Source organism: Psilocybe cubensis, chromosome 6 (genome assembly GCF_017499595.1).
Source record: "Psilocybe cubensis strain MGC-MH-2018 chromosome 6, whole genome shotgun sequence".
NCBI classification, from domain to species: domain Eukaryota; kingdom Fungi; phylum Basidiomycota; class Agaricomycetes; order Agaricales; family Agrocybaceae; genus Psilocybe; species Psilocybe cubensis.
Window position 1 is genome coordinate 2776630 of NC_063004.1, and position 21845 is coordinate 2798474.

The 21845-nt window shown below is 46.5% G+C and overlaps 3 protein-coding genes across 3 annotated transcripts; 1 reads left to right on the forward strand and 2 right to left on the reverse strand.

Moving 5' to 3' along the window:
• Nucleotides 1-8538: 8538 nt before the first annotated feature.
• On the forward strand, nucleotides 8539-9703 carry JR316_0007373 (uncharacterized protein; the record flags this gene model as incomplete). Its single annotated transcript, XM_047893116.1, has 5 exons — nucleotides 8539-8615; nucleotides 8669-8758; nucleotides 9113-9326; nucleotides 9376-9552; nucleotides 9602-9703. The coding sequence occupies 5 exons, from the start codon at nucleotides 8539-8541 to the stop codon at nucleotides 9701-9703; spliced, it is 660 nt and encodes a 219-aa protein (XP_047748398.1).
• Nucleotides 9704-15701: 5998 nt separating this feature from the next.
• Nucleotides 15702-18443, reverse strand: JR316_0007374 (uncharacterized protein; the record flags this gene model as incomplete). Its single annotated transcript, XM_047893117.1, has 11 exons — nucleotides 15702-15798; nucleotides 15856-16055; nucleotides 16115-16279; nucleotides 16332-16544; nucleotides 16602-16639; nucleotides 16691-17102; nucleotides 17155-17225; nucleotides 17279-17975; nucleotides 18026-18216; nucleotides 18269-18334; nucleotides 18389-18443. The coding sequence occupies 11 exons, from the start codon at nucleotides 18441-18443 to the stop codon at nucleotides 15702-15704; spliced, it is 2205 nt and encodes a 734-aa protein (XP_047748399.1).
• A 794-nt stretch (nucleotides 18444-19237) lies between these two features.
• JR316_0007375 (Transcription elongation factor SPT5) lies at nucleotides 19238-21597 on the reverse strand (the record flags this gene model as incomplete). Its single annotated transcript, XM_047893118.1, has 6 exons — nucleotides 19238-19787; nucleotides 19844-20109; nucleotides 20162-20992; nucleotides 21052-21323; nucleotides 21391-21478; nucleotides 21550-21597. The coding sequence occupies 6 exons, from the start codon at nucleotides 21595-21597 to the stop codon at nucleotides 19238-19240; spliced, it is 2055 nt and encodes a 684-aa protein (XP_047748400.1).
• Between the last annotated feature and the right edge of the window lie 248 nt (nucleotides 21598-21845).

Genomic DNA, 21845 nt, shown 5'->3' on the forward strand with positions numbered 1-21845 from the left:
GCGTCAGGCCGACGCATGAGTCCTGCTTGCCATCGAGTGACACTCTTCATCCCATCAAGGCGCCGACGTGTCAGGGCAAGGGTATCACGTCACAACACAAACGCGTATGCAGCTCGATGGATGTCGATAACGAGCACAGATTCCGGCCGCCGGATTTTGATACGTTGCGTCAGAGCCAAATGGGACGCGTGCGCGGGTCGGGGGACGTCGATACATAGCGTCAGGCCGACGCATGAGTCCTGCTTGCCATGGGATCGTGGATTGACATTCTTCATCCCATTACAGCAGCGACAGAGACCCCAGCCGCCAGATTTCGACACATTGCGTCAGGGAAAGACGAGGGGGTATGGTGTCACGGAAACAACGCGCATGCAGCTCGATGGATGTCGATAACGTGCACAAATCCCGGACGCCGGATTTCGATACGTTGCGTCAGAGCAAAATGGGAAACGTGCGCGGGTCGGGTCGGCGGACGTCGATATATCGTGTCAGGACAGGTATGGCGGGGAATATGAGGTAATTCCACTAGGAAGCAGATTTCGATATGGTGTGTTGGGGCAAAATGAGACGCGTGCACGGAACGGGGGACGTTGATACATGGTGTCAGACCAACGGATGAGTCGCGACGTGTAGGTGAGTTGCTTTGAGGCGATCATGCAGTACCCTGGTCGGCGGACGTTGATATATCGTGTCAGGGGTATCCGAGGTGATTCTACTAGATAACATCAAATAAAGTACGGTCAGGGGTGTTAGGGAAATTTTAAAAAAGACTTGTAACATACCTGAGGTGTATAGAGTCAATCTTCAAGGTATTATGACCGATGTCTGTGAAAAAAGCTACAATAAAGTCAAGATATAATTGAGTAACACATAGACAAGGACATACCAGAGACTTATTAGACTCTGCGGAAGCGCAAAAACACGCTCTCGGCCTTAATCCCAATCGCAGATCTCGAAATGACACGAGGGGAGCCTATGGAGAAGTCAGGAATGTTGGAGAAGAGAGGGAGGGAGGGCTTACAGAGGCGGGATGAGTTCGAATGAAAGGCAAAAGCATGGAGATGGTCGATTCCTGGATTCGTTTTTCAGTTCTTTGTTTGGCAGGGTCACGATGTGCAAACATACCAAACAGGACACAAGTTGTCGTCGTCGGACTTGCAGCTTGCGGATGGCCACAAAGACGCCCAGCATAACGGGCATTATCTGAAAAAAGGTATGTTCCTTTACTCCTCCTTATATACCTTTTCTCTGCCAAGTAATTACATGATTTGTCGCGTTTCATTCAACAATCTTTGTTGATTCAAGGTACACATTCGGTGGTTATGGAGGTATGTTGTATTCTACTCCGGCTGAGCAGTATACGTCCGTGACGTTATCGGTTTCTCTGCAGCCTAACCCGTTCGCCAAGTCTACGCCGGCATATCCTCCCTGAATCGTTTGGAGTGAACATCCGTGTTTCCTGGACGTTTCACAACCTTCGCTCTCGCATTCCAGATCCCAATCTCATGTCTTTGACCCTCCTGCATCTACACATGCAGAAATACACTCGGAGGTAAGACTCCATTTTTTTTTCATTAGCTCCGGTGGAGGAAACCAGTACCTCAATCCAATTGATCGACTGACGACTTCCTCACAATAGATTTCTCAACAGGTCTGTACTTTTACCTCTATTCGAGTCTTTTGGTGCGCTCAAACAATGTTGCATTTACAGTTAAATTCTCTTTCTATGGGTACTCATAGCTTGCCGTCCCATTGCACCCCATTCCACTGAATACCGACAAGAATTAAACCAGTGAGCGGCGTCAATAAATCAGGCCCATTACATACTTACATTCAACTAATTTTTTGATAGGTTTGCCGATTCCCCGAGCATACCAAATCATGTTCTGCTCGTCCCTGAACTCCGCTTTTTTCACCCACTGCCACGTCTCTCCTTCTTCCCTCACCATTGTTTAGGCCGCCTACTCCCCCTCTTCAAGATACACTAGGTGAGCTCGCGTGTTCAATACGATTGAAAGATACTCATGAATCTTGTGCTCATTACAGTCACGGAGACTTGTTCTTGTCGTCCAGCAGAGGCTCGTCGCCGTTGACGTGACTGTGCACGTATTTCTCGTGTGCCCTCGCCCATGCAGACTCAATCTAACACGCACAGGGATATAACTACACTGAGGTCATATTTCCAAGGTCTGTGTACGCTCTCTCTTCATCACTTGCTAAATTAATCACCATCTTTGTTAGGACGCCATCCCCCAGGAGCTTGAGCTGCAATAACGCGATATTTGGTGAGCATTGTCACCTTTTCATTTAGACTTCGTTAACATGACACACTTTGTATATTTTAGTGAATACATTACATCCAGAGATCGACAATATACCCGCGTTTATTGTTATTTAGGTGGTTGTGGGAACAAGAGGGGGCGATGAGATCGACTTGTGGAGGTGAGTATTTGTTCCGTTACTTCCGAATCCAATATTGATATCCTCGCGAAGGGAGTGCTGTTTAACCGTGTAGGTAAGTCTGTCATTCTCAGAGTGATGTAATGATTTTTAACCACCGTGCCAACATCTCTAGATCTCAGTTCCACATTCCTTCGTCCCCCACGTAATCCGCTATCTCCCACTTTGAATGCTTATTACATCTCCTCGCCTATCTAATCGTGTGGATAAGTCTGCATTTTCAGAGTGATGTAACAATTTCTACTGCCCGCGCCAAAATCTCCAGATCTCCGGGCCAGTGTTTCTACATGCCTCCGTCCCCTCGTAATCCTCTACATCCATTTTAAATGTTCTCAGCAACTCGGCACTGTGGAGATACGACAGGTGTAATGCGAGTGAGGTCAGAAATTCAGCTAGCATTGATTCAAGGATACAAACTTGCAATTTAACATAGAATACTCGCTCGTATACTTGTCGTTCTTGCCTTGATTAAGCTGGACTTTTCCTGAGTCTGGGGAAGCAGCTTTTGAGTTGAATCAGCAGCTTCAAAACAATCTGTGGCCATGTTATGTTGAAAAACATCCATGTTACCCGCCAATATTGTACTTTATTCCGCATTATTGTAGTCAAAACCTATCGTACATCGATGTATAAACTAGCTACTAGTATGATAGACACATATACATAGAAATCACGTGCAGACATCGATAAAAGTCCAAAAATTCTAATTTAACCAAGTTCTCCTCGAGTCCCAATGTATTCATTCACTAGTGTGTTCGCAAGAAGAGCATATAAGATTAGCCACGGAGACCCTGTAACAGAGTTATACCGTAGTTTCAAACGCACCTAAACATGATACTTCGCTCCAATAATGCTGTGAGCCGAAATAAAAGTAGGCACCACGTACATCTCCTCCTCCCCCAAATCACGAAATTACACGATTGCAAACGGTTTGCTCGCATCTACCTGGCATTCAAGCATTGCATAACGGCACCGGGTACCTCCGAAGGCAAGATGTAGAGAAGATCGATGCAAGTCAATCGAAGTTGAACATGTATCAAAACATTACATTCCATTTAGACGCACCTGATCACAAAACGAGAAAATCCGGGTCTTCCATGAAGATCCTGAATAAAATGAAATTATACATTGGAGGAGGTTATGTGAGATAAGATAAAAAGGGATTTCACACGGCATCCAGATGAAAATTGGGACTGTCATTTGTTAAGCGCCCAAAACGACTCCAAGACGGTACTCTCATATATTTAACACATAGCGTCCTCTATTTCCCCACCAATCAGTGACAAAGCAGTACATTAGGAGTGGACTATGGATACACACACGATATACAGAGCTACAAGTCAGCTCCATGAAGATTGCGAAGGGAATGACGAGAATTCACGGATGTATGTCATCCGGTCTACTCCTCCAGCTCCAATTCCGCGTTTCTAGCGTAAAAACACGGTTTCCTCGCATCTCGGGAGAACATCACGTCATGCTGTCATCAATAGACACATGCCGTGAACGTTTGTACGAGATTGACGGAGACATTTTGAATGCGAGAATTTGTTGAATTGAAGATACGAAGGGTTACATACCTTTCATTTCGCCTCGATTTTGAGCCTGAACGGCAAATAGACGTTGGATTGAGTGTCCAGGACGCCTTCCAAGTCCAATGTAACAAAGAGAATGAGTCTAGTACAAGAATTCAAAATTTTTTGAATACTCGCCATAATGATTTTCATTGTCCTCCAACTCGTATTTTTCCAAATTCACTGTAATTGCGCATGCATGTGAGCTTAGTATAGCACATGGTAGTAATACTTACCCATTCTATCACGATTACAGCCCACAGACAAACGTTGGACTCGACAACGTACTCAAAATGCCAAGTAACCCAGGCTTCTCCTCCTGCCCCATTTCGCCGTTTCACGACATTCCAAACGCCGTCTCTTCTGGAACACATGTGAGTATCTCTACATCTCACCATATGCATCCGGATGACGTGAGTTGGAATGCTAGGTAGATGGTTAATTAGTAGACTCGAGATTGAAGGGGAATGAAGGCACATACATGTTATCCGCGTTGTCTGGACTTTATGCCGTGTCTGCGAGCGATGTATGTGCACTAGAAGAAATAGATCTAAGGTAAAGGTGTTAAATATTACCTGCACATGTTTTGAACAAGACCAGAAATCGAGTGGTGAAGAATGAAGGTGATACGTACATTGATATTACAGTTGCATTCACCAAGTATTACCGGCATTGTACGTGGTGTGCCATTGAAATACATGGTCGTATATCTGCTCTATAGTGTAGTCGAGTATACGAAGCACCACCAAAGTTGATCTCCGACTCACCAAACGTGTGTTTGTATAATCTCGATTCTAACATTTCTCCATCCCCCATTCGCCCTAGCACTCGTTTCCAAACGTTTGCTTCGTTTCCGGGTGTCTAATATATTCCCATCAGACCTAAACATTGTTACGACACCTGTCAGTAGAGATGTAACTGAGAACCAACGAAAAAACAAACGAAATTTGTTTGAATGCGAGGGGGACCTGGACAGCGGATCTACATGGAGAACGGCGCTTGTCGTCGTAATTCAGGTGTGGTGTGCATTTGAAACATTCGAGCGTTACGATACCTTGAACATTATCGTTCATGGGAGACGCTGGAGCCGAGTGAAGTCGAAATTGGATCGACACTTGTATTCGAAGTATAATGCACAATAGACAAATCGTAGAATACACGCAATTGGAATTATCCAGGTAATTGGGTGGACCAGGAACAATTATCGCCACCTAGTATACCATAGCAAAGACGGTTTGTTATTCCAGAATATCAACCCAACCTCAAATCATCAACATACCTGTGCAAATACGACATGCTCCTCCTCCCCCAATCCATCCATTTTCCGCGCTCAAAACGCTTGTTCCTCACGCGGACCTGAGTTCCTTGCATCACGGAGTTACATATGGACGCATCACAGCATGCTGGAATGAAAAGTAGACTGTTGAATATCGAAGACGTACCACAATTGCAGGTGCCGTATGGTGCGATTAGGATGATCGCCCCGGGTTGTCTATGTTTCCAGGGCAAATATCGGCACGTAAGGTGTTTAGTTTGATGTGAGAATGCCCAGAGATACTCTGAGCGAGCGATGGAGTGGATAACATAGACCGGCAGAGACAGAGATTGACAGTTTAAAGCTCATGTAGCCATTAATCCGAGTTCCATAGCAGCAAAACATATGATTTTCAAGGCAAATCCACAAAGCAGCAGCAGCAGCACAGAACAGATAGATCCCATAGAGCTAGCCATCCATAGAAAGCAATTCAAATCTCGAATCTCGAAATCTAACAAACAGGGGACGGGGAGATGCAAGTCGAATGAAAGACGAACCACACATGTTGCGCAACCTCTCGCTTAGCGCCCGCTTGTCTCGTTCGCGTCTTTCCCCTTTCAAACATGGGCGTCACGTTTGCGTTTTCAACATACACACGAATGCGGATATACATGCCAGCAGAGAGAGGTACGGAATTGTATAAAAGGAGGGGTGAGAGCTGACCGGATTTCCTCATCCCCCTCTCCCATTCGCACTCTGCCTCCAGCTCCCTTGTCCGCTCTCTTCTCTCGACGCTTTTGGTGAGTTTGTACACCATTTCCCGTTGTTCAGGACTGACGCAGTCGTACAGGGAAGGCTATGAGGTACCAAGGTAAGTACCTTGTCACTGGTGTACACACTATCACTCACCTAGGCCGATCAACGCGTCCAGAGCGTTCTCCCAGCAATAGCCCATCCGACTTGAAGGCACGGTAAGCGGATTGCATCCTGTTTGTTCAGAATTCCAGTGCTGACCTCTTTACTCCTGCGTCGTGATTGGATCCCCGTAGCCCCTCGAGAGTGGTCTTGCCGGGTGAGGTACTCGCAGGCTTGCGCAGTATACCAGCAGCTCCTAAAACGCGCCGTCGCTGCGATTTGACCGCCCAACAATGCCCCCGCGTTCCTTCATGCTGCCCCGCCTTGAAACACAAGCATGTCAAAGGCCATACAAAGTGTTAGTGTGCTCGACAACCCCATTTTGATGCTGTACTCACCAATGTCATCCATGCCCATAAAGTCACGCTAAACACATGTTGCCGACGCGTCCTGTAACCATCTCTGCGCATCCGCCAGTGTCCTGTCCCTGCCGTGGTTCCAGCCTCAAAATACGGCGCGCTGTTCCATGTTGAAGGGCTTAGAGAGTGTGAGTAGCGCTGACAACCTTCTCTTGATGCCGTACTCACCGATGTGACCAGTGCACCCAGCATAATGCTGTAAACACCTGGCCGACGATCGATGGAGCGTGTGCAAGATCACACTCAACTGACGCTGAAAAAAGTGATTGGCCGTGACCTGGTTAGTGATTTTTAGCACATTTTGATAAGATACTCACCGACCGCGGTTGCCTATATGCACAGAAAGTCGCTTTGTAGGATCCATGGCTGCACTTTTGCGTGCCGCCTTGAAGAGAACGTGCTCATTTCACGTTGAAAGGGCTGAAGAAGGTTAGTGATAGGTTACCCTGATTGTGATGCGATACTTACCAGAACATGGAAGATTGCACGATGGCGGAGCTGTTGTGGGTGGTCAAGGTGGGATTGGGATGGTGAGCAAGGACAGCGGCTGACGTGGGGTGGGATGAGGGTCAAGGACAGCTGCTGGAAGACGTGTCTCGTTGATGGCATTGACGGCGGTGTGGGGTTCTGATACTCACATTGTAGGATCGACGTTGTGACGAATGCAAGGTCTACAGTGAGCAAAAAAAGCACAACTAGAAAACATGGTACTGACGCACCTTGTCAGCACATCCACCTTGTGACCCCCACAAGAACCGCCAACCCCTCTCAATGTCGACAGCCACCTTGCTCCCCGAGCACAATCTTGATGCGGCATTGTCGTGTTGGGCAGCATCCAATGTACGTGCACCAGCAGATTACATAGCAGTAGCGTGCAACTGATACTATGCAAGTGTCGACACTGTTCTGGATGACCGGCATGTTGGATGATGCAGACCGAGAGGCGAGAGATAGGTCACTGTTCTTGATGACCGGCCAATGACACGATGGAGGGTGCAGACGGAGATGCGGGAGGGACAGGTATGTGAGTGAATTGTGATGACCATGCGCATGTTGCTTACCCTGTGCAGAACATTCCCCTCGAGTCATGGTTCTGGACAGTAACAACGACCTTGCGAGAGTGCCGTCAGAACCCGTGCTCGAGTGGCGGCCCTTCAATCAATCCGACAGAATTTGTGGTGTATCTAGCAGTGACAACAGACCTCCAGAGTGTCGTCAGAACCCGCGCTCGAGTGTTGACCATCTTGTCAGCCCGAAAGGTGTGTGGTGGTGAGTGACCTCAACGACACGGTAAGCAGACCAAGCCCATATATGCGATCAATGTGACTAACGTACCTGTCCTCTTGTCAACAGTTGTGCTGATAGAATGTGGCAAGATATATGTGAGTTTGACGGGATTGTGGCGGACGCAGAATGGCAAAGCGAAGACGGATGGAATGAGGACAGAGAGCGGGAGTATGAGAAAGGCACGAGTGAGTGGAGGGATACGTGCCAGCGAGGATGACTGTTGTGCACGGCGCGATGGGAGGGACAAGCAAGACAAAGGGATGGGAGTATCAGTAGTTCACTAATACACGGCTTCGTCGGTCGCCTTGCAATCTTTGAGTTTGATGGGCATTATCCGCCGCCTAAACTGACTTTGCATGCTGTTTTCACACCACAAGTTGCAAGAACCGCTGCCTGACTAGGGCTCACCACCTTTGATAGTGCCAGAAGGGTGTCACGGGGTCCTTCTCCCAGGAAAATTTGATCCACGATTCCATGTGCTCACACTGCCAACAACAATGGAGATCAAGTTGCAACATTGGACCATCTTATATTTGTACCTTCTCCGCTCCATGAAAGTTTGTGGGAAGGGGAACATTCGGACGCGCTTTGACTCATCCCTTTACGCGTCAAAAGCAGACGGAAATTCAACAACTTTTCACTAATCTTCAAGCAATCGACAACCAGAATTCTCGTATATCCGACTGCAATCATGACCTTGATCTTTGTCAACCAGGCCGGAGACGGTGGTGGGGGTACACAACTTCAATTTTACGAGGCTGGCGACGCGTGAGTGTAGCAGATACTCTGTACGTATTGATAGAGTCTTTAACATTCTCTAGCTTTTGGAAGGACCTACGATATATACCCTTGCTTCTAACCGGAATTTTCTCCTTCTCCCAGTTGACGCACGCTGTGTGCAGCCGTTTCAAGTACGGAAGGAGACCAAATGAGGCAGCCGCGTCAACGGAGGAACTTGGGGGATTTCTTGCAAGGTGGCGCTGGCACATTCATTTACATGGAGGATATGTAATCTATGCGTATATGGTTGCTCGTTTGGTGGGTTCGGTCGCGTTACTGTATATTTTCTTTACTACCCGCCATTGCCGACTGCGAGAAGGCCGCTGGGAACAATGGGTGGACGTTTTTTCCGTTATGTGTTCAGACAGCTCTGACCATTGCACATGTAAGTCGTTAACAAGATCATCTCTCACTCCACGTTTTCTTATCCTATCGTAGGCCTACGCGACCTTATTAGCCGTAACAACCTTCTCCCTGAATTTCAGGCCATTAGCTCCAGCCAGATTCCATGTCACCATTCTCTGTTCCATTCTTGCAATATACGCTTACCGCGATATCTGGCCCCTGGCAAACTATGGCTCAGTTCCAAAAGATCAAGCGGAAGGGAATATCCTCTGGGTTAAGATTGCGCTTCTTGTCGTCACAGGAGTGATCATTCCTTTGTTCATACCCCATCCATATGTTCCAGTGGACCCTAAGGTACGTTCCCATCAGATTTTGGCGCGTCAAGGTTCAAACTTCTTTTTAGAATCCTTCTCCTGTTCCCAACCCCGAGCAAACTGCTTCATGGATCTCAGCATTAACATATACATACGCGGACCCTATTATCATTTTGGCAAACAAGGTCGCTCATCTTCGACACGACCAGTTGCCACCGCTATCCGATTACGACTTTGCTCAGTATCTTTCGGAAAGCGCTGCCAAGGTATGGTCTTACCATTTGAACCCACATATTAGTTATGAATATGGCATAGTATGTCGACCCTTTCGCTGGAGCAAAACGTCGCCATTTGTTTTTTGGCTTGTTAAGCTTTTTCCGTGAGTTTGAGGCAAATCCTTTCAGTGAACTCTTATAGGAAGAGAATATATAATTATATCTCTCAGTATTGTATTTCACGGGTTAATGAGTTTTGTTGCCCCTCAAGTAAGCGTTAAAAGTTTGATTGTTTTCATCGCTCTCATTATCTGGAAACCCGTCAATTCGGTACCAATTCTTCTGGGTCTTATGTTGTCCACGAGCGCTTGTCTCGCTTGCTAGTTTTTCTGGCGAGTTTTGACTCGGTAGAGCGTGTTTAGATGATGAAATCTAATTATATCTCAAAAAAACAGCGTAGTCCATACAACACAACACCTTTCATTTATCGTACAAGCAGAGGTTAGCCCCGCCCGAAGGCCAAGCAGGGGCGTAACCGGTCTATCTACTGGTACAAAGACTTACCTCCAGGCTGTCATTCAGCGACGTGAGTGATATCCTGTAACAAAATGTGAATCAACGCGCATGAACAAGGTAAAACACTCACAAGGTAGTGGGTGCTTCGTGGGAACGGGCTCGCGGTCTGCGCAGATGTTGGGGAAGTGGTCGGGTATGCCGTGCACGGGCCATGGACGCGTCGACACGTATGCACAAGTCCTGGCCGTCAGCCCAGGCAATATCTGCGAGCAACACCATGAGACCGTAAGCACGGCGGGTTGACACAAAGACGGGGGCTTCTCTTGTGTCGCCAACAAGTTCCACGTACTTTGCGTCATTGCAAAGTGGACTACGTGTCACCTACAATTCCTGTGAGCATATAGAACATAATGTAACAATGAGATACGTACCTTTTAGACACACACTCTTCCAGCAGACGGCAATACGTCGTGTTGGGGTGCACCCTCTTCTCCATCAACAAGGCTTCTCTTCTCGGAATGCCGTTGCAGCAGAGTGCACGGGCCGTCGACTTGAACTACATGTCATCTGAAACTGCTGTCAGCATACAGCACACTGAATGTAAGAATATAATACCTACTTTTTAGACATGCATCGTGTCTGGGTGTACCCTGCCCCACTCTACTCCACCCATTGCGCCGGATTCCCATGTGTGGCGCCCTTGCGTCGGGTTCTGTGTATTTGCGTGTTGAATCCAACACCTAACCCTTGGATCGACATTCCGACGACACAACTTTGTGACGTGGGACAAGGTGAGCAACTCCTGGACTAGGTGGCGGCGTAGAGCGACTGCCGGATTTTGACAAGTCGCGTCGAGACACATGCGCAGGTCGGGGGACGTCGATACATAGCGTCAGGCCAATGGATGAGTACTGCTCCATGGGATTGTGGAGTGACACTCTTCATCCCATCCGACCACGTAGACCCCAGCCACCGGATTTCGATACATTGTGTCAGGGAAAAATGAGGGGGTATGGCGTCACAGCACAAACGCGTATGCAGCTTGATGGATGTCGATAACGAGCACAGATTCCGGCCGCCGGATTTCGATACGTTGCGTCAGAGCCAAATGGGACGCGTGCGCGGGTCGGGGGACGCCAATACATAGTGTCACCTATGAATCCCGACGTATATGTGAGTTTGAGCAGGTCGGGGGACGTCGATACATAGCGTCAGCGACATATGTGTGAGTAGTTGGGAGGCGATAGGCCAGTCCAATGGTTTTCCTTGTTCAAGAACGCGGAACCCTGGTCGGCGGACGTCGATATGTTGCGTCAGGACATGTATCGCGGGGAATACGAGGTAATTCCACTAGAAAGCATCAAATAGCATACGGTCAGGGGTGTTAGGTGAAAAAAAGACTTGAAGCATACCTGAGGTTCATAGAGTCAATCTTCAACATATTATGACCGATTTTTGTGCAAGAAACTATGATAAAGTCAGGATATAATTGAGCAACAGGTAGACATAAACGTACCAGAGACTTATTAGACTCTGCGGAAGCGCAAAAATGCGCGCTCGGCCTTAATCCCAGTCGCAGAACTTGGAATGACATGAGGAGAGTCTGTGGATAGGTCAGGAAGGTGGGAGAAAAGCGAGAGGGAGGACTTACAGAGGCGGGATGAGTTCGAATGAAAGGCAAAAGCATGGAGATGGTCGAGTCCTGGATTAGTTTTTCAGTTCTTTGTTTGGCAGGGTCACAGTGTGCAAACATACCAAACAGGACACAAGTTGTCATCGTCGGACTTGCAGCTTGCGGATGGCCACAAAGACGCCCAGCATAACGGGCATTATCTGAACAAAGGTATGTTCCTTTACTCCTCCTTATATACCTTTTTTCTGCCAAGTAATTACATGATTTGTTAGCTTTTGTTGACGCGTCGAGCTCGCGCGTTTCATTCAACAATCTTTGTTGATTCAAGGTACACATTCGGTGGTTATGGAGGTATGTTGTATTCTACTCCGGCTGAGCAGTATATCTCCGTGACGTTATCGGATACAGTGCAGCCTATGCTATTCGCAGAGTTTACTCCGAAAATCCACAGCTTGAATCATTCACCGCGAGCATCTTTTCTTCCTGACGTTTCAGTTCAAATCTCAAATCCCAGATCCCAATATCGACTCCAAAGCATTCTCCCTGCAGTAGAAATACTCTTGGAGGTATGTATATATATTTTTTCATTAGCTCCGGGAGCAACATCAAGGCAACCATTACCGCAATTGCAATTGCTCGACTGACGACTTGCTCACAACAGGTCTCTTAACAGGTCTGTCCTTTTTCCTCTACTCAGGCCACTATGTACGCTCAGTAAATACTGCAATCAAAGGTCAATCTTCTCTCCATATGTGGTAGAACACCGTCCCATTGCATCTCAATACTTGAAAAACCAGTTTGAACCGGTGAGCAGCGCCAATGAATCAGGGCCGTTACATACATTCATTCTAATTTCTGATAGGTTTGCCGATTCCCCGAGCTTCCGAGATCATCACCCTGACCCCAGCTTTTTTTCATCCACTGCCACGTCTCTGCCTCTCCCCAATACCCCTACCCATTCTACTACCAGGTCAGATCCTGTGATTTCGACGATTGAAAGCTACTAATCCACTTTTCTCATTACAGCCGCAAGAGCATGGTCGTGTCGTCCAAGAGTGGCTCGTTACCGTTTAGATGATTGGCCACATATTTCTTGTCAAGTGAGTGTTCCATCATGCAAGCAGACCCAAAGGTTCATGCCGACGCGTAGCGATACTCCAGATTCAAAACACCGCTTTGTCTGTCCACTAGAAAGCCGTCGACGCATACCAGCTTTAAACAACAGGAATACGCGCAGGAGTATACAATTTCCAACTCCAACAACTTGCTCGCTGATTCCAAGGTCCGTGAGCTGCCTCTTTTTGTGATTTTCCAACTTGATATCTATCTTTGATAGAACGTCACCCCCCTGAAATTTAGAATTTGATGACGCAATACCAGTTGAGTGTGTTCTCCACCGCTGTTATGGTACAGTCGCTGTAATTGTTCCATTTCAGTGAAATCATTACATCTTGGGATCGACCGTCTTTAGGTGGCTGTGGGAACAACATGGACATTGAACGCGAGGAGAAGCCGATGAGATTGACCCGCACAAAGTGAGTATTGTTGCGTTACTGGAAAATCCGCATCAGTTTACTTGTCATATCTCTTCGTTTAAGCGGTGCTACTACTTAGGCCGCCATTATTACCCGTGTGAGTAAGTCCCCCGCTCTCAGAGTGATGTAACCGCTCCAAATGCCACTCAAATCTCAAGATCTCCGTGCCAGCGTTTACTCGTGCCTCAATCACTCCGTAACTCGCCATCTCCCGTTCTGAATGCTTGATTTGTCGTCTCGGCAACTCGTCACTGTGGGGACACGTCAAACATAATGACAGTGAGCTCAGAAATCAAGTTAGCATCGATTCGAGGATATAAACCTACGGTTCAACATAGAATTATTAGCCTTTCATTTTTGACTGTAGCCTTGACGTATGATACCGTACTTGACTACAAGAACTCGTACAGTAGTTCTGAGTCGAATTTTTTGACACAACTTGCGGCTATGCGCACTCGAGTAACAAACATATTATTACCTCATTATTGTACAATATCCTGGGTTTGCGCTCAAAAAACATAGTAAAACCTAGATACCAATGTAATACACATATGGAATCCTCCAAACAGTCCAACAGATATCGATGAAAATGTGAATTCTCTAAAAATGGACATGTTTGCCTCAAGTCCCGCCTGACCCATTCGCTAGTTTATTCGCAAAAAAGCATTTCAGATAGACTCCGAGGACCCTATAGAGGTAATATATTGTTGGTTCAAACGCACCTGACAATAATACAGCGCCCCATTCATGCTGTGAGCCGAGATAAAAGTGGCACCACATACATCTCCTCCTCCCCCAAATCACAAAATTACATGACTGCAAACGTTTGCTGCATCTACCCAGCATTCAAACGTTACATAAAGGTACCCGGGACATCCGAAGTCAAGATGTAAAGAAGCTTGATGAACGTTAATTGAAGTTGAACATGTATCAAAGTGATACATCTGTTTTAGACGTACCTGGGCACTAAACGAACAAATCCGGGTCCGCGTTGGAGATTCTGGATAAAATCAAGTTACAGTTTGGAAGGATATATGCAAGATAAGATAAATAAACTACTCACACAACATCCAAATGAAAATTGAGACTGACATTCGTTAAGCGCCCAAACCGTCTCCGAGACGGTAATCTCGTATATTTCATTCATAGCGACTCTATTTCCTATGAATTCAGTCAGAAAACGATACATTGTGAAGGGGTACAGGCTATAGACATGATCTGCAGAGCTACAGCCTTGCTCCATGAATTTTGCAAAGAGGATGACGAGAACAAGGGGATGCCATGTCATCCAGCCTTGTCCTCCAGCTCCAAATCCGCGTTTCTAGCGTAAAAAAACGACTTCCTTGCATCTCGGGCGAGCATCACGTCATGCTGTCATCGGTAGACACATGCCGTGAACGTTTGTACGAGATTGGCGGAGACATTTTGAATGCGAGAATTTGTTGAATTGAAGATACGAAGGGTTACATACCTTTCATTTCGCCTCGATTTTGAGCCTGAACGGCAAATAGACGTTGGATTGAGTGTTCAGGACGCCTTCCAAGTCCAATGTAGCAAAGAGAATGAGTCTAGTACAAGAATTCAAAATTTTTTGAATACTCGCCATAATGATTTTCATTGTCCTCCAACTCGTATTTTTCCAAATTCACTGTAATTGCGCATGCATGTGAGCTTAGTATAGCACATGGTAGTAATACTTACCCATTCTATCACGATTACAGCCCACAGACAAACGTTGGACTCGACAACGTACTCGAAATGCCAAGTAACCCAGGCTTCTCCTCCTGCCCCATTTCGCCGTTTCACGACATTCCAAACGCCGTCTCTTCTGGAACACATGTGAGTATCTCTACATCTCACCATATGCATCCGGATGACGTGAGTTGGAATGCTAGGTAGATGGTTAATTAGTAGACTCGAGATTGAAGGGGAATGAAGGCACACATCAGCAATACCGGGGCCAAGTAGGTAATGATCCGTAGTGATACGTAATTCTGTAGTGCCCATAGTAACGGTCCCATTTGGGTAACACACACTGATGTACCTGTAGCTTGGTACCAACGCTGTCATGGTATCTGTATTGTAACGCGAGTGCTGTGTAGCGGCGTGTAGCATGCTTACCATCCATACCCCTCTGTATACAACTGACATACAAATTGTAGCATACTACCACAGATTTGTAGCATGCTACCACAGATTTGTAGCATGCTACCACAGATTTGTAGCATGCTACCACAGATTTGTAGCACATCATAACACACTGCAAATAGGTACAAAGGCATATATAGTATCCACTTTCATTTGTATAGTGTTGTGTGGCTATTCCTGCAAGTGCCAATATCACACTGAAAACCGAACCATTTTTGACTAAAATGGGCAATTTTAAAAATAGATAATCTATGTTTGGATCGGACCAAACATGTTTCTATTAGTAGATGCATAACTATTAATACGTGACGATCTAAATATGGTATCTTCTAATCCACACCCGGCAGCTGCCCCGCTCATTCACCCAACTACCCTTCTGGACCGTAATCTAGTTCCTCCTGTGGGATAGAATGGAGAGTCATCCTATAAGGGTTGGGGGGGTTCTTCGTAGGCCTCATAATAGCACTGATTATGGAGATCTAAATGATGCAAAGAAAGAAATGAATAAAAAAAGATACACACCATCCTTCCTCAGCCACTTCCCTACATAAGCAAGCCAAGCGAGGACCTTGGTTCAAGGTATCCTTCTCTGCCTCTGCTGCAACCAACATGCAGGCATCATACCTCAGGGAGTACTCCTCTCCCTTGAATTCAATACCCGAACACGGACCACCTCTTGCAGGGTCAATCCCATCCCTCCACTCCTCAAGACAGTTGTGGATCTACAGCAAAATGCTTGTTAGCAAGGCAGTGCCAATAGCAGGAGAGAAATCAGAACTACACAACTGGCCACAAGCGCAAATGCTTTGTGGGGAAGCGATGTCTTGAAGAAATCCGTCTTTGTCTCCAGACCTTTGATGGGGACTGCAACCCCTTTTGTAGGATGGTAGAAGAAGTCCAGACAGATCTTCTTCACAAAAGGATGTCCAAATGGGACATCGTGATACTGGAAACAAATCAATGAGTGGTAAGCCAGGTAAAATGGACGGCGAACTCACTCGGGTTTTGGCAACACCCCGGTGGTATTTACCATTGAGTAGCCAATATGCTACCCTGTCCTTGATGTATTCGATCTCCCCCATCTGATTTTCAAACATATTGGGGTTCGCGGCGATGACCTCCGACGGGACTTCGAGGCCATACGCATTTTTGACCAGGGGTCTGATCATCGTCTTCAGTCTTCCCCGGAAGGTTGACGCGTAGACAAATGCCTAATGAGAACAGACACGTTAGTACAATATCCTTAAAAGAACACGCTAAAAATATACCGTTACGGCGGTATTCCTGTCTAGGAGCGTTTTTTTCTCTGCAAAGTTATGTAAACCAATTAACTAAAATCACAGAAGACAGAACTTACTATCAGGCAACACTTTATCCGTGTTCATTCTTTCAAACACGGTTACTGCCATCTTCACACATCCATCGGCGACTAATAAGTGATTTTCCCGAGTGGGAAAGGGGACCTCCTCTACTACATACAGGCACATCAGTTTGCGTGCAATTTTGAGCACATCTTTCCAGTAACCAGTAAAGGATGCAACTGAATGCTTGGATACTTCCCTAGCAGAAGAAGTACTGGACTTCTTATGAGCGATGTGTGCCTCACCAAGCACCTCATCATCGTCAGATGCTTCGTTGTTCTCCCTTGTCAAACCTTGGGATACGGCTCCTTGCGAAACAGCCGCCTTGCGCAATGCCTCAGGGCGAGGTGGCTTGTTCGCCCGATTACGACGACGGTGTTCTTGAAGAACATCCTCTACTTCCACAACCTATATCAATAATACATTAGCTAGACATTAAATACAGCAGAGAAATGATTACATGGGGGGAAGGCTGGCGGAGCAATGCCCTTGCTCTCCTCTCCTCTTCATCATCGGAAACTTCATCAACCACTGTCAAACATAGGTGGTAAGCAAACACGACATAAAGGTGGAGTTAAACCAACGCTGGGCAGCAGGCTCTTCATCATCTTGACCCGCGTCGTCGTAACCTTCATCACCGTCGACATATTGGAGAGCTTCTTCATCCCCAATATTCTCTTCATCAATTCCTTGCATGCATTCGTCCCCTGATGCTTCCTCAGATCGCCTTTCACCGTCACTATCCCCCTCTTCCTCCTCCTCATCTTCCTCCTGCTCTATGCCTTCGTAATCTTGTTGCTCCTCCTCGTCTTGATGGCTGATGCTAGCCTCTTGGTGGGCGTTATAGGCTGCTGGATGCACTGGCTGTTGTACGGGGGCATGTTGTGTTACAGGATGCACTGGTTGTTGTACGGGGGCATCGTAGTATTGGACAGAATTCTCTGCCGCAGGGGCAGCGTAACGCTGAACAGGATTTGCTGCGTGTTGTACAGGGCGCGGGACAGGATGTGCTGCATGTTGTACGGGGCGCGGGACAGGATGTGCTGGCTGTTGTACCGGAGCAGCGGGGCGCTGGATGGGGGCAGTGGGTCTTTGGACAGCATGATCAAGCTCTGAGTGCTCCTGATTTCTCTGAGCTGCACGTTGGATCTGGACAGGAGGGGGGGCACCCTGAGATTGTCGTGGGCTTGGTTGGACTTGTTGGACATCCCAAGGAGCAACTGAAGGCGTTGGCCTTGGTTGCATTTGAATAGGGGGACCTACATGCGACACAACGGTAACCTAGACGTGCTTGGAAGATAGCAAATTTAAGATTAGAACAGTAGACTCACCCCATTGCGAGGTTTCTTCAAGGGAGGCGCCATCTCATTTTCAGGCATGGCGCTAGTATCCACATTGGCGGCCCTTGACTTCCTCTTCCCAGCCTTCTCGAAGTCAATAAAAATGATGTTAGATGTTTTCTCCTGCCGAGCATTTACTCCACCAAGACCACGGGTGCTTCGGATAGGACGGCCATTGTGGTCTTTTTAATAAGGAGTTCAGTGAATCTCAACAAAGAAAATGCTAGTACAGACCTGCTTCAGGAGCCTGAGGTGGCTCGTTTTCTGCCACGGAGCTCGGACCCTGTTCAACCTCTTGTCCTAGATGGATAAAACATTAAGTATGCGGATGTAATGAGGATATATAGATGATACCTTCAACCGTGGCATTGACAACCGCCTTTTTCTTTTTGGATCCTTTAGGTGGCATATTGGGCTGGTTTGACGGTTGTAATGCAGAAATAGAGACAAGGGGTGGTGAATTATGTCAAGCTACGATCCGGAGGTATGCGAAATTAGCCTCTTTTCAAAATTTAAGGCGACGGACATCAGTCAAAAATATATCGTGCCATATAGAAATTACAGGTACTGAAACAGTACCCCTATCTACTACAATATATCACATATACATTATAGTCAGATTCCATGTCCTACTTAGAGTTAAGTAAAGTTACATCTCAGAGGGGAAAAGACTGCACCTATCATGATCGCGGATTATCCTGAGGGTGCATTAGAATAGGTATTCCCCGACTAATGAGGGATACCCGTAGACGGGCGATTTCGAGCTGGGTTTCAAACAGAAGATCTTCATTGGATTTATATGCTCGCATAATGTCGTCCATATAACAACGTAGCTCTGCCTGAACTTCTAGACACCTCTGTTCAGTGAGTTGAAATTGGTCAAGAGCCTTTTTAACGGCCTCTATGCCTTGATTCTAGAGGAAGGTGGATTAAAACATGAAAATAGACCTAAAACGAAGAACTCTGCCTCTTCGGGTATGCTAGGGAGGCGGCGACTTTGAGGTTGCGAAGCGTTGTTGCTATTGGAATGGTTCATGATAAAGATAGGCAACAATTTGGTGTGGTGGTGGTGGCTTAAGTTCAAGACGATCAACACATTACGAACCATTAGCACTGTTGATTGCCGAAATACACTTAAATAGAATGACATAAAACCCGTATATGTCTACAAGTCCGTGTTCGAGATACAAGTAATGCTGCACCCTACATATTTACAACTTTGACACCACGGGACGGGGGGAAGATTTGAATCAAAGATGTTGTCGGAAAAGTTGGGAATGTATCACCGCGTTTCATACGAGTAACGGGATATTTATGTACAACGCAAATATCCTTGTCTATTGATCGTATCCTGAATATAATCCCCATTGAATCGCCCTCAAGCGGTGTAACGAAGTCGTCCTTTTTTACAGGATGAATTGGAAACAACACTGATTTCGGTAATGTCAGTGTACGTCCCAGTAATGCTAGGTGGGCAGTATCGTCGGTAAGGCTGAGAAGTTCCATCGCCACTTGATGGTCGCCCTTGGATTTGTCTACGACTTTTAATCGTAATCCTTTCAGCTTATCGTATTTCGTATCTAGCCAGTGAGCGACGGTTGAGGGTAGTTCTGCGATTTCCACCGCCGAGTGTACAGGTATTGCTGAATACGGATTCCATGCAGGAGACAGAAAACTTGCTACTGTGGACGGCATTGGAGTTGCTCCACCAGAAGGCCCGGGGTCTTGAGCGGAATTTATATGTTCTCGGTTGCTTGAAACAATGTCAGTAAGCACCTGACAGTCAACGAATCAAGTGAAACCACATACTGTATAATTAAATGTGATATTTTAATACGTTCCACCCTCTGGTTACGAGCTTCCAGCTCAACGTCTGCAAAGCCGTCGGGGGTAGTGCTTTTAACGATGCCATAGTACCCCTTGAATGTATTATTCCCGACAACGATGACACTCAAACCTATATAGACGTCGTTGTGGTCTCTTTCTCCAAGCTTTGACGAATGACGCTTTCGCGGGCGAAGAGTAGCATGGGCAGGGGGGACGTAGAATATGACTGTGTGGATGGGCACAATGACCTGAAAAATGTGTTGAACACTACTGAGACAAAGAGAATGACAGTTCACCTACTTCGCGTTCGTGCTCTGGGGCGATAATACAAACAGATCTTCCATCAAAGTCTGACACCCATCCATGGAGATCTTTGTGATCCCCTTCAACGACTTCAACACTATCGCCTATCTGGAAAGCTGCACGTAGATCGTGTAGTGCAACTGCTTGTGTTATACCTTGGGAGGGGATGTGCACTTCCACCTCAGCGTCAGAAACACTCTTGACCGTTCCAAAAAGACCTAAGTATTCTCCACCAATAATTTTGACTCGATCATATCGTTTCAGTCGAGTCATGGAGATGGCTTTCGAGGCTTGCGCTAAGGTCTCCGTCGTTACAAATGGACACTCGCGAAATTGCTCCAACTCGGACGATGTTGGGAGGACATTGGAAAGATATTTGAGATCAATGGCGTCGAAATCCGTGATAATAAATCCATCCTGGAATATCCTGTCGAGGTGCGATTTCTTGATGTTGTCCGGAGGTCTGGGGATAAGAACAACACTTTTCCGACCCTGGAATGTGAACACAAGGCCGGTAGCATTTGCGTAGGTCGTCCAAGCCTTACGCTTTCCAGCAACCTTGACCCACGATTGGTCTTCAGGGCGTGAGGGTGGGGGATGAGATAGGATCTCCATACATCTCTCCGAGGATAGCCTAACTAAATGTGTCGGATTAAGCTCTCTAACGAGGCAGGCTAACGTATGCGCATGTTGCATTGATGGTGCCTCGACGTAGATTCTCCCAGGAATTGAGGATTGAGCGAAGACAGACCGGGCAAGGATGATGGGAAATGTAGGGTTCGTTGACATCTGCATAATTTTGAAAGCGACGGCCTCTTCGCGTCCAACCTATCACTCGTAAGGTGATCAATAAATGCTGACTGAAGACTTATATTATTTTTGCGTACCTTGCAACCTATTTCATACATGATATCAGTCGCGGAAGGCATATAATTATTATCACCAAGTCCTCCTGGTTGGGGATTGCCATATTTCTGTATAAGTTCTCGTGAACTAGATGGCTCTATATCATTGTCAGGATGAATTTTCATGCGTGAAGGCAGAAGCATGGGCAACAAATCGCTCCATTCATCAGCGTTATCTGTATTTTGCATGGCATGATATAGCCGAGAGTGTGCAACACGTTCCTCATCCTCAGAGTATTCATCGTTATCATTCACTGTATGTCAGAACCCATTAGCATCAGTACATATTGAGCAGAATATATGTAAATTATTGGAACATACGTAGTTGGCCCCCTTCATAATCAAGCTCTTCCGAACTTTCATCATCATCGGAAACCGCTGCTTCAATGTCTATGAAGGGATTAATGTCCTGATTTTTTGAGATCATAATTAAATTTCCCTGAAGTTAGTGATTAGATGGAGGGTTGGATTAGTACACACTGTGCGGTTGCCTAGGCTGTCAAGTCGTCTGCGTTTATAACTAGACATTGTGGGTCTTAAAGACTGTTAATCGATGTTCATCTCACTTAATTTATCATCTTAACTTGTGATAATTTATTTTTAGATACTACACAACCTATTACTATGATAAGACGCTATGATGAACGGAAAGAGAAAACATATGGTGAGAAACACGCTATTTCCGGAGCGATTCTTTAGGGTAGGTTTCCCGTCCTGAAGTCACGAGTTGGTTAAAAAAACGCCCCCTTACATCAGCCGCATCACCGTGATGCGGC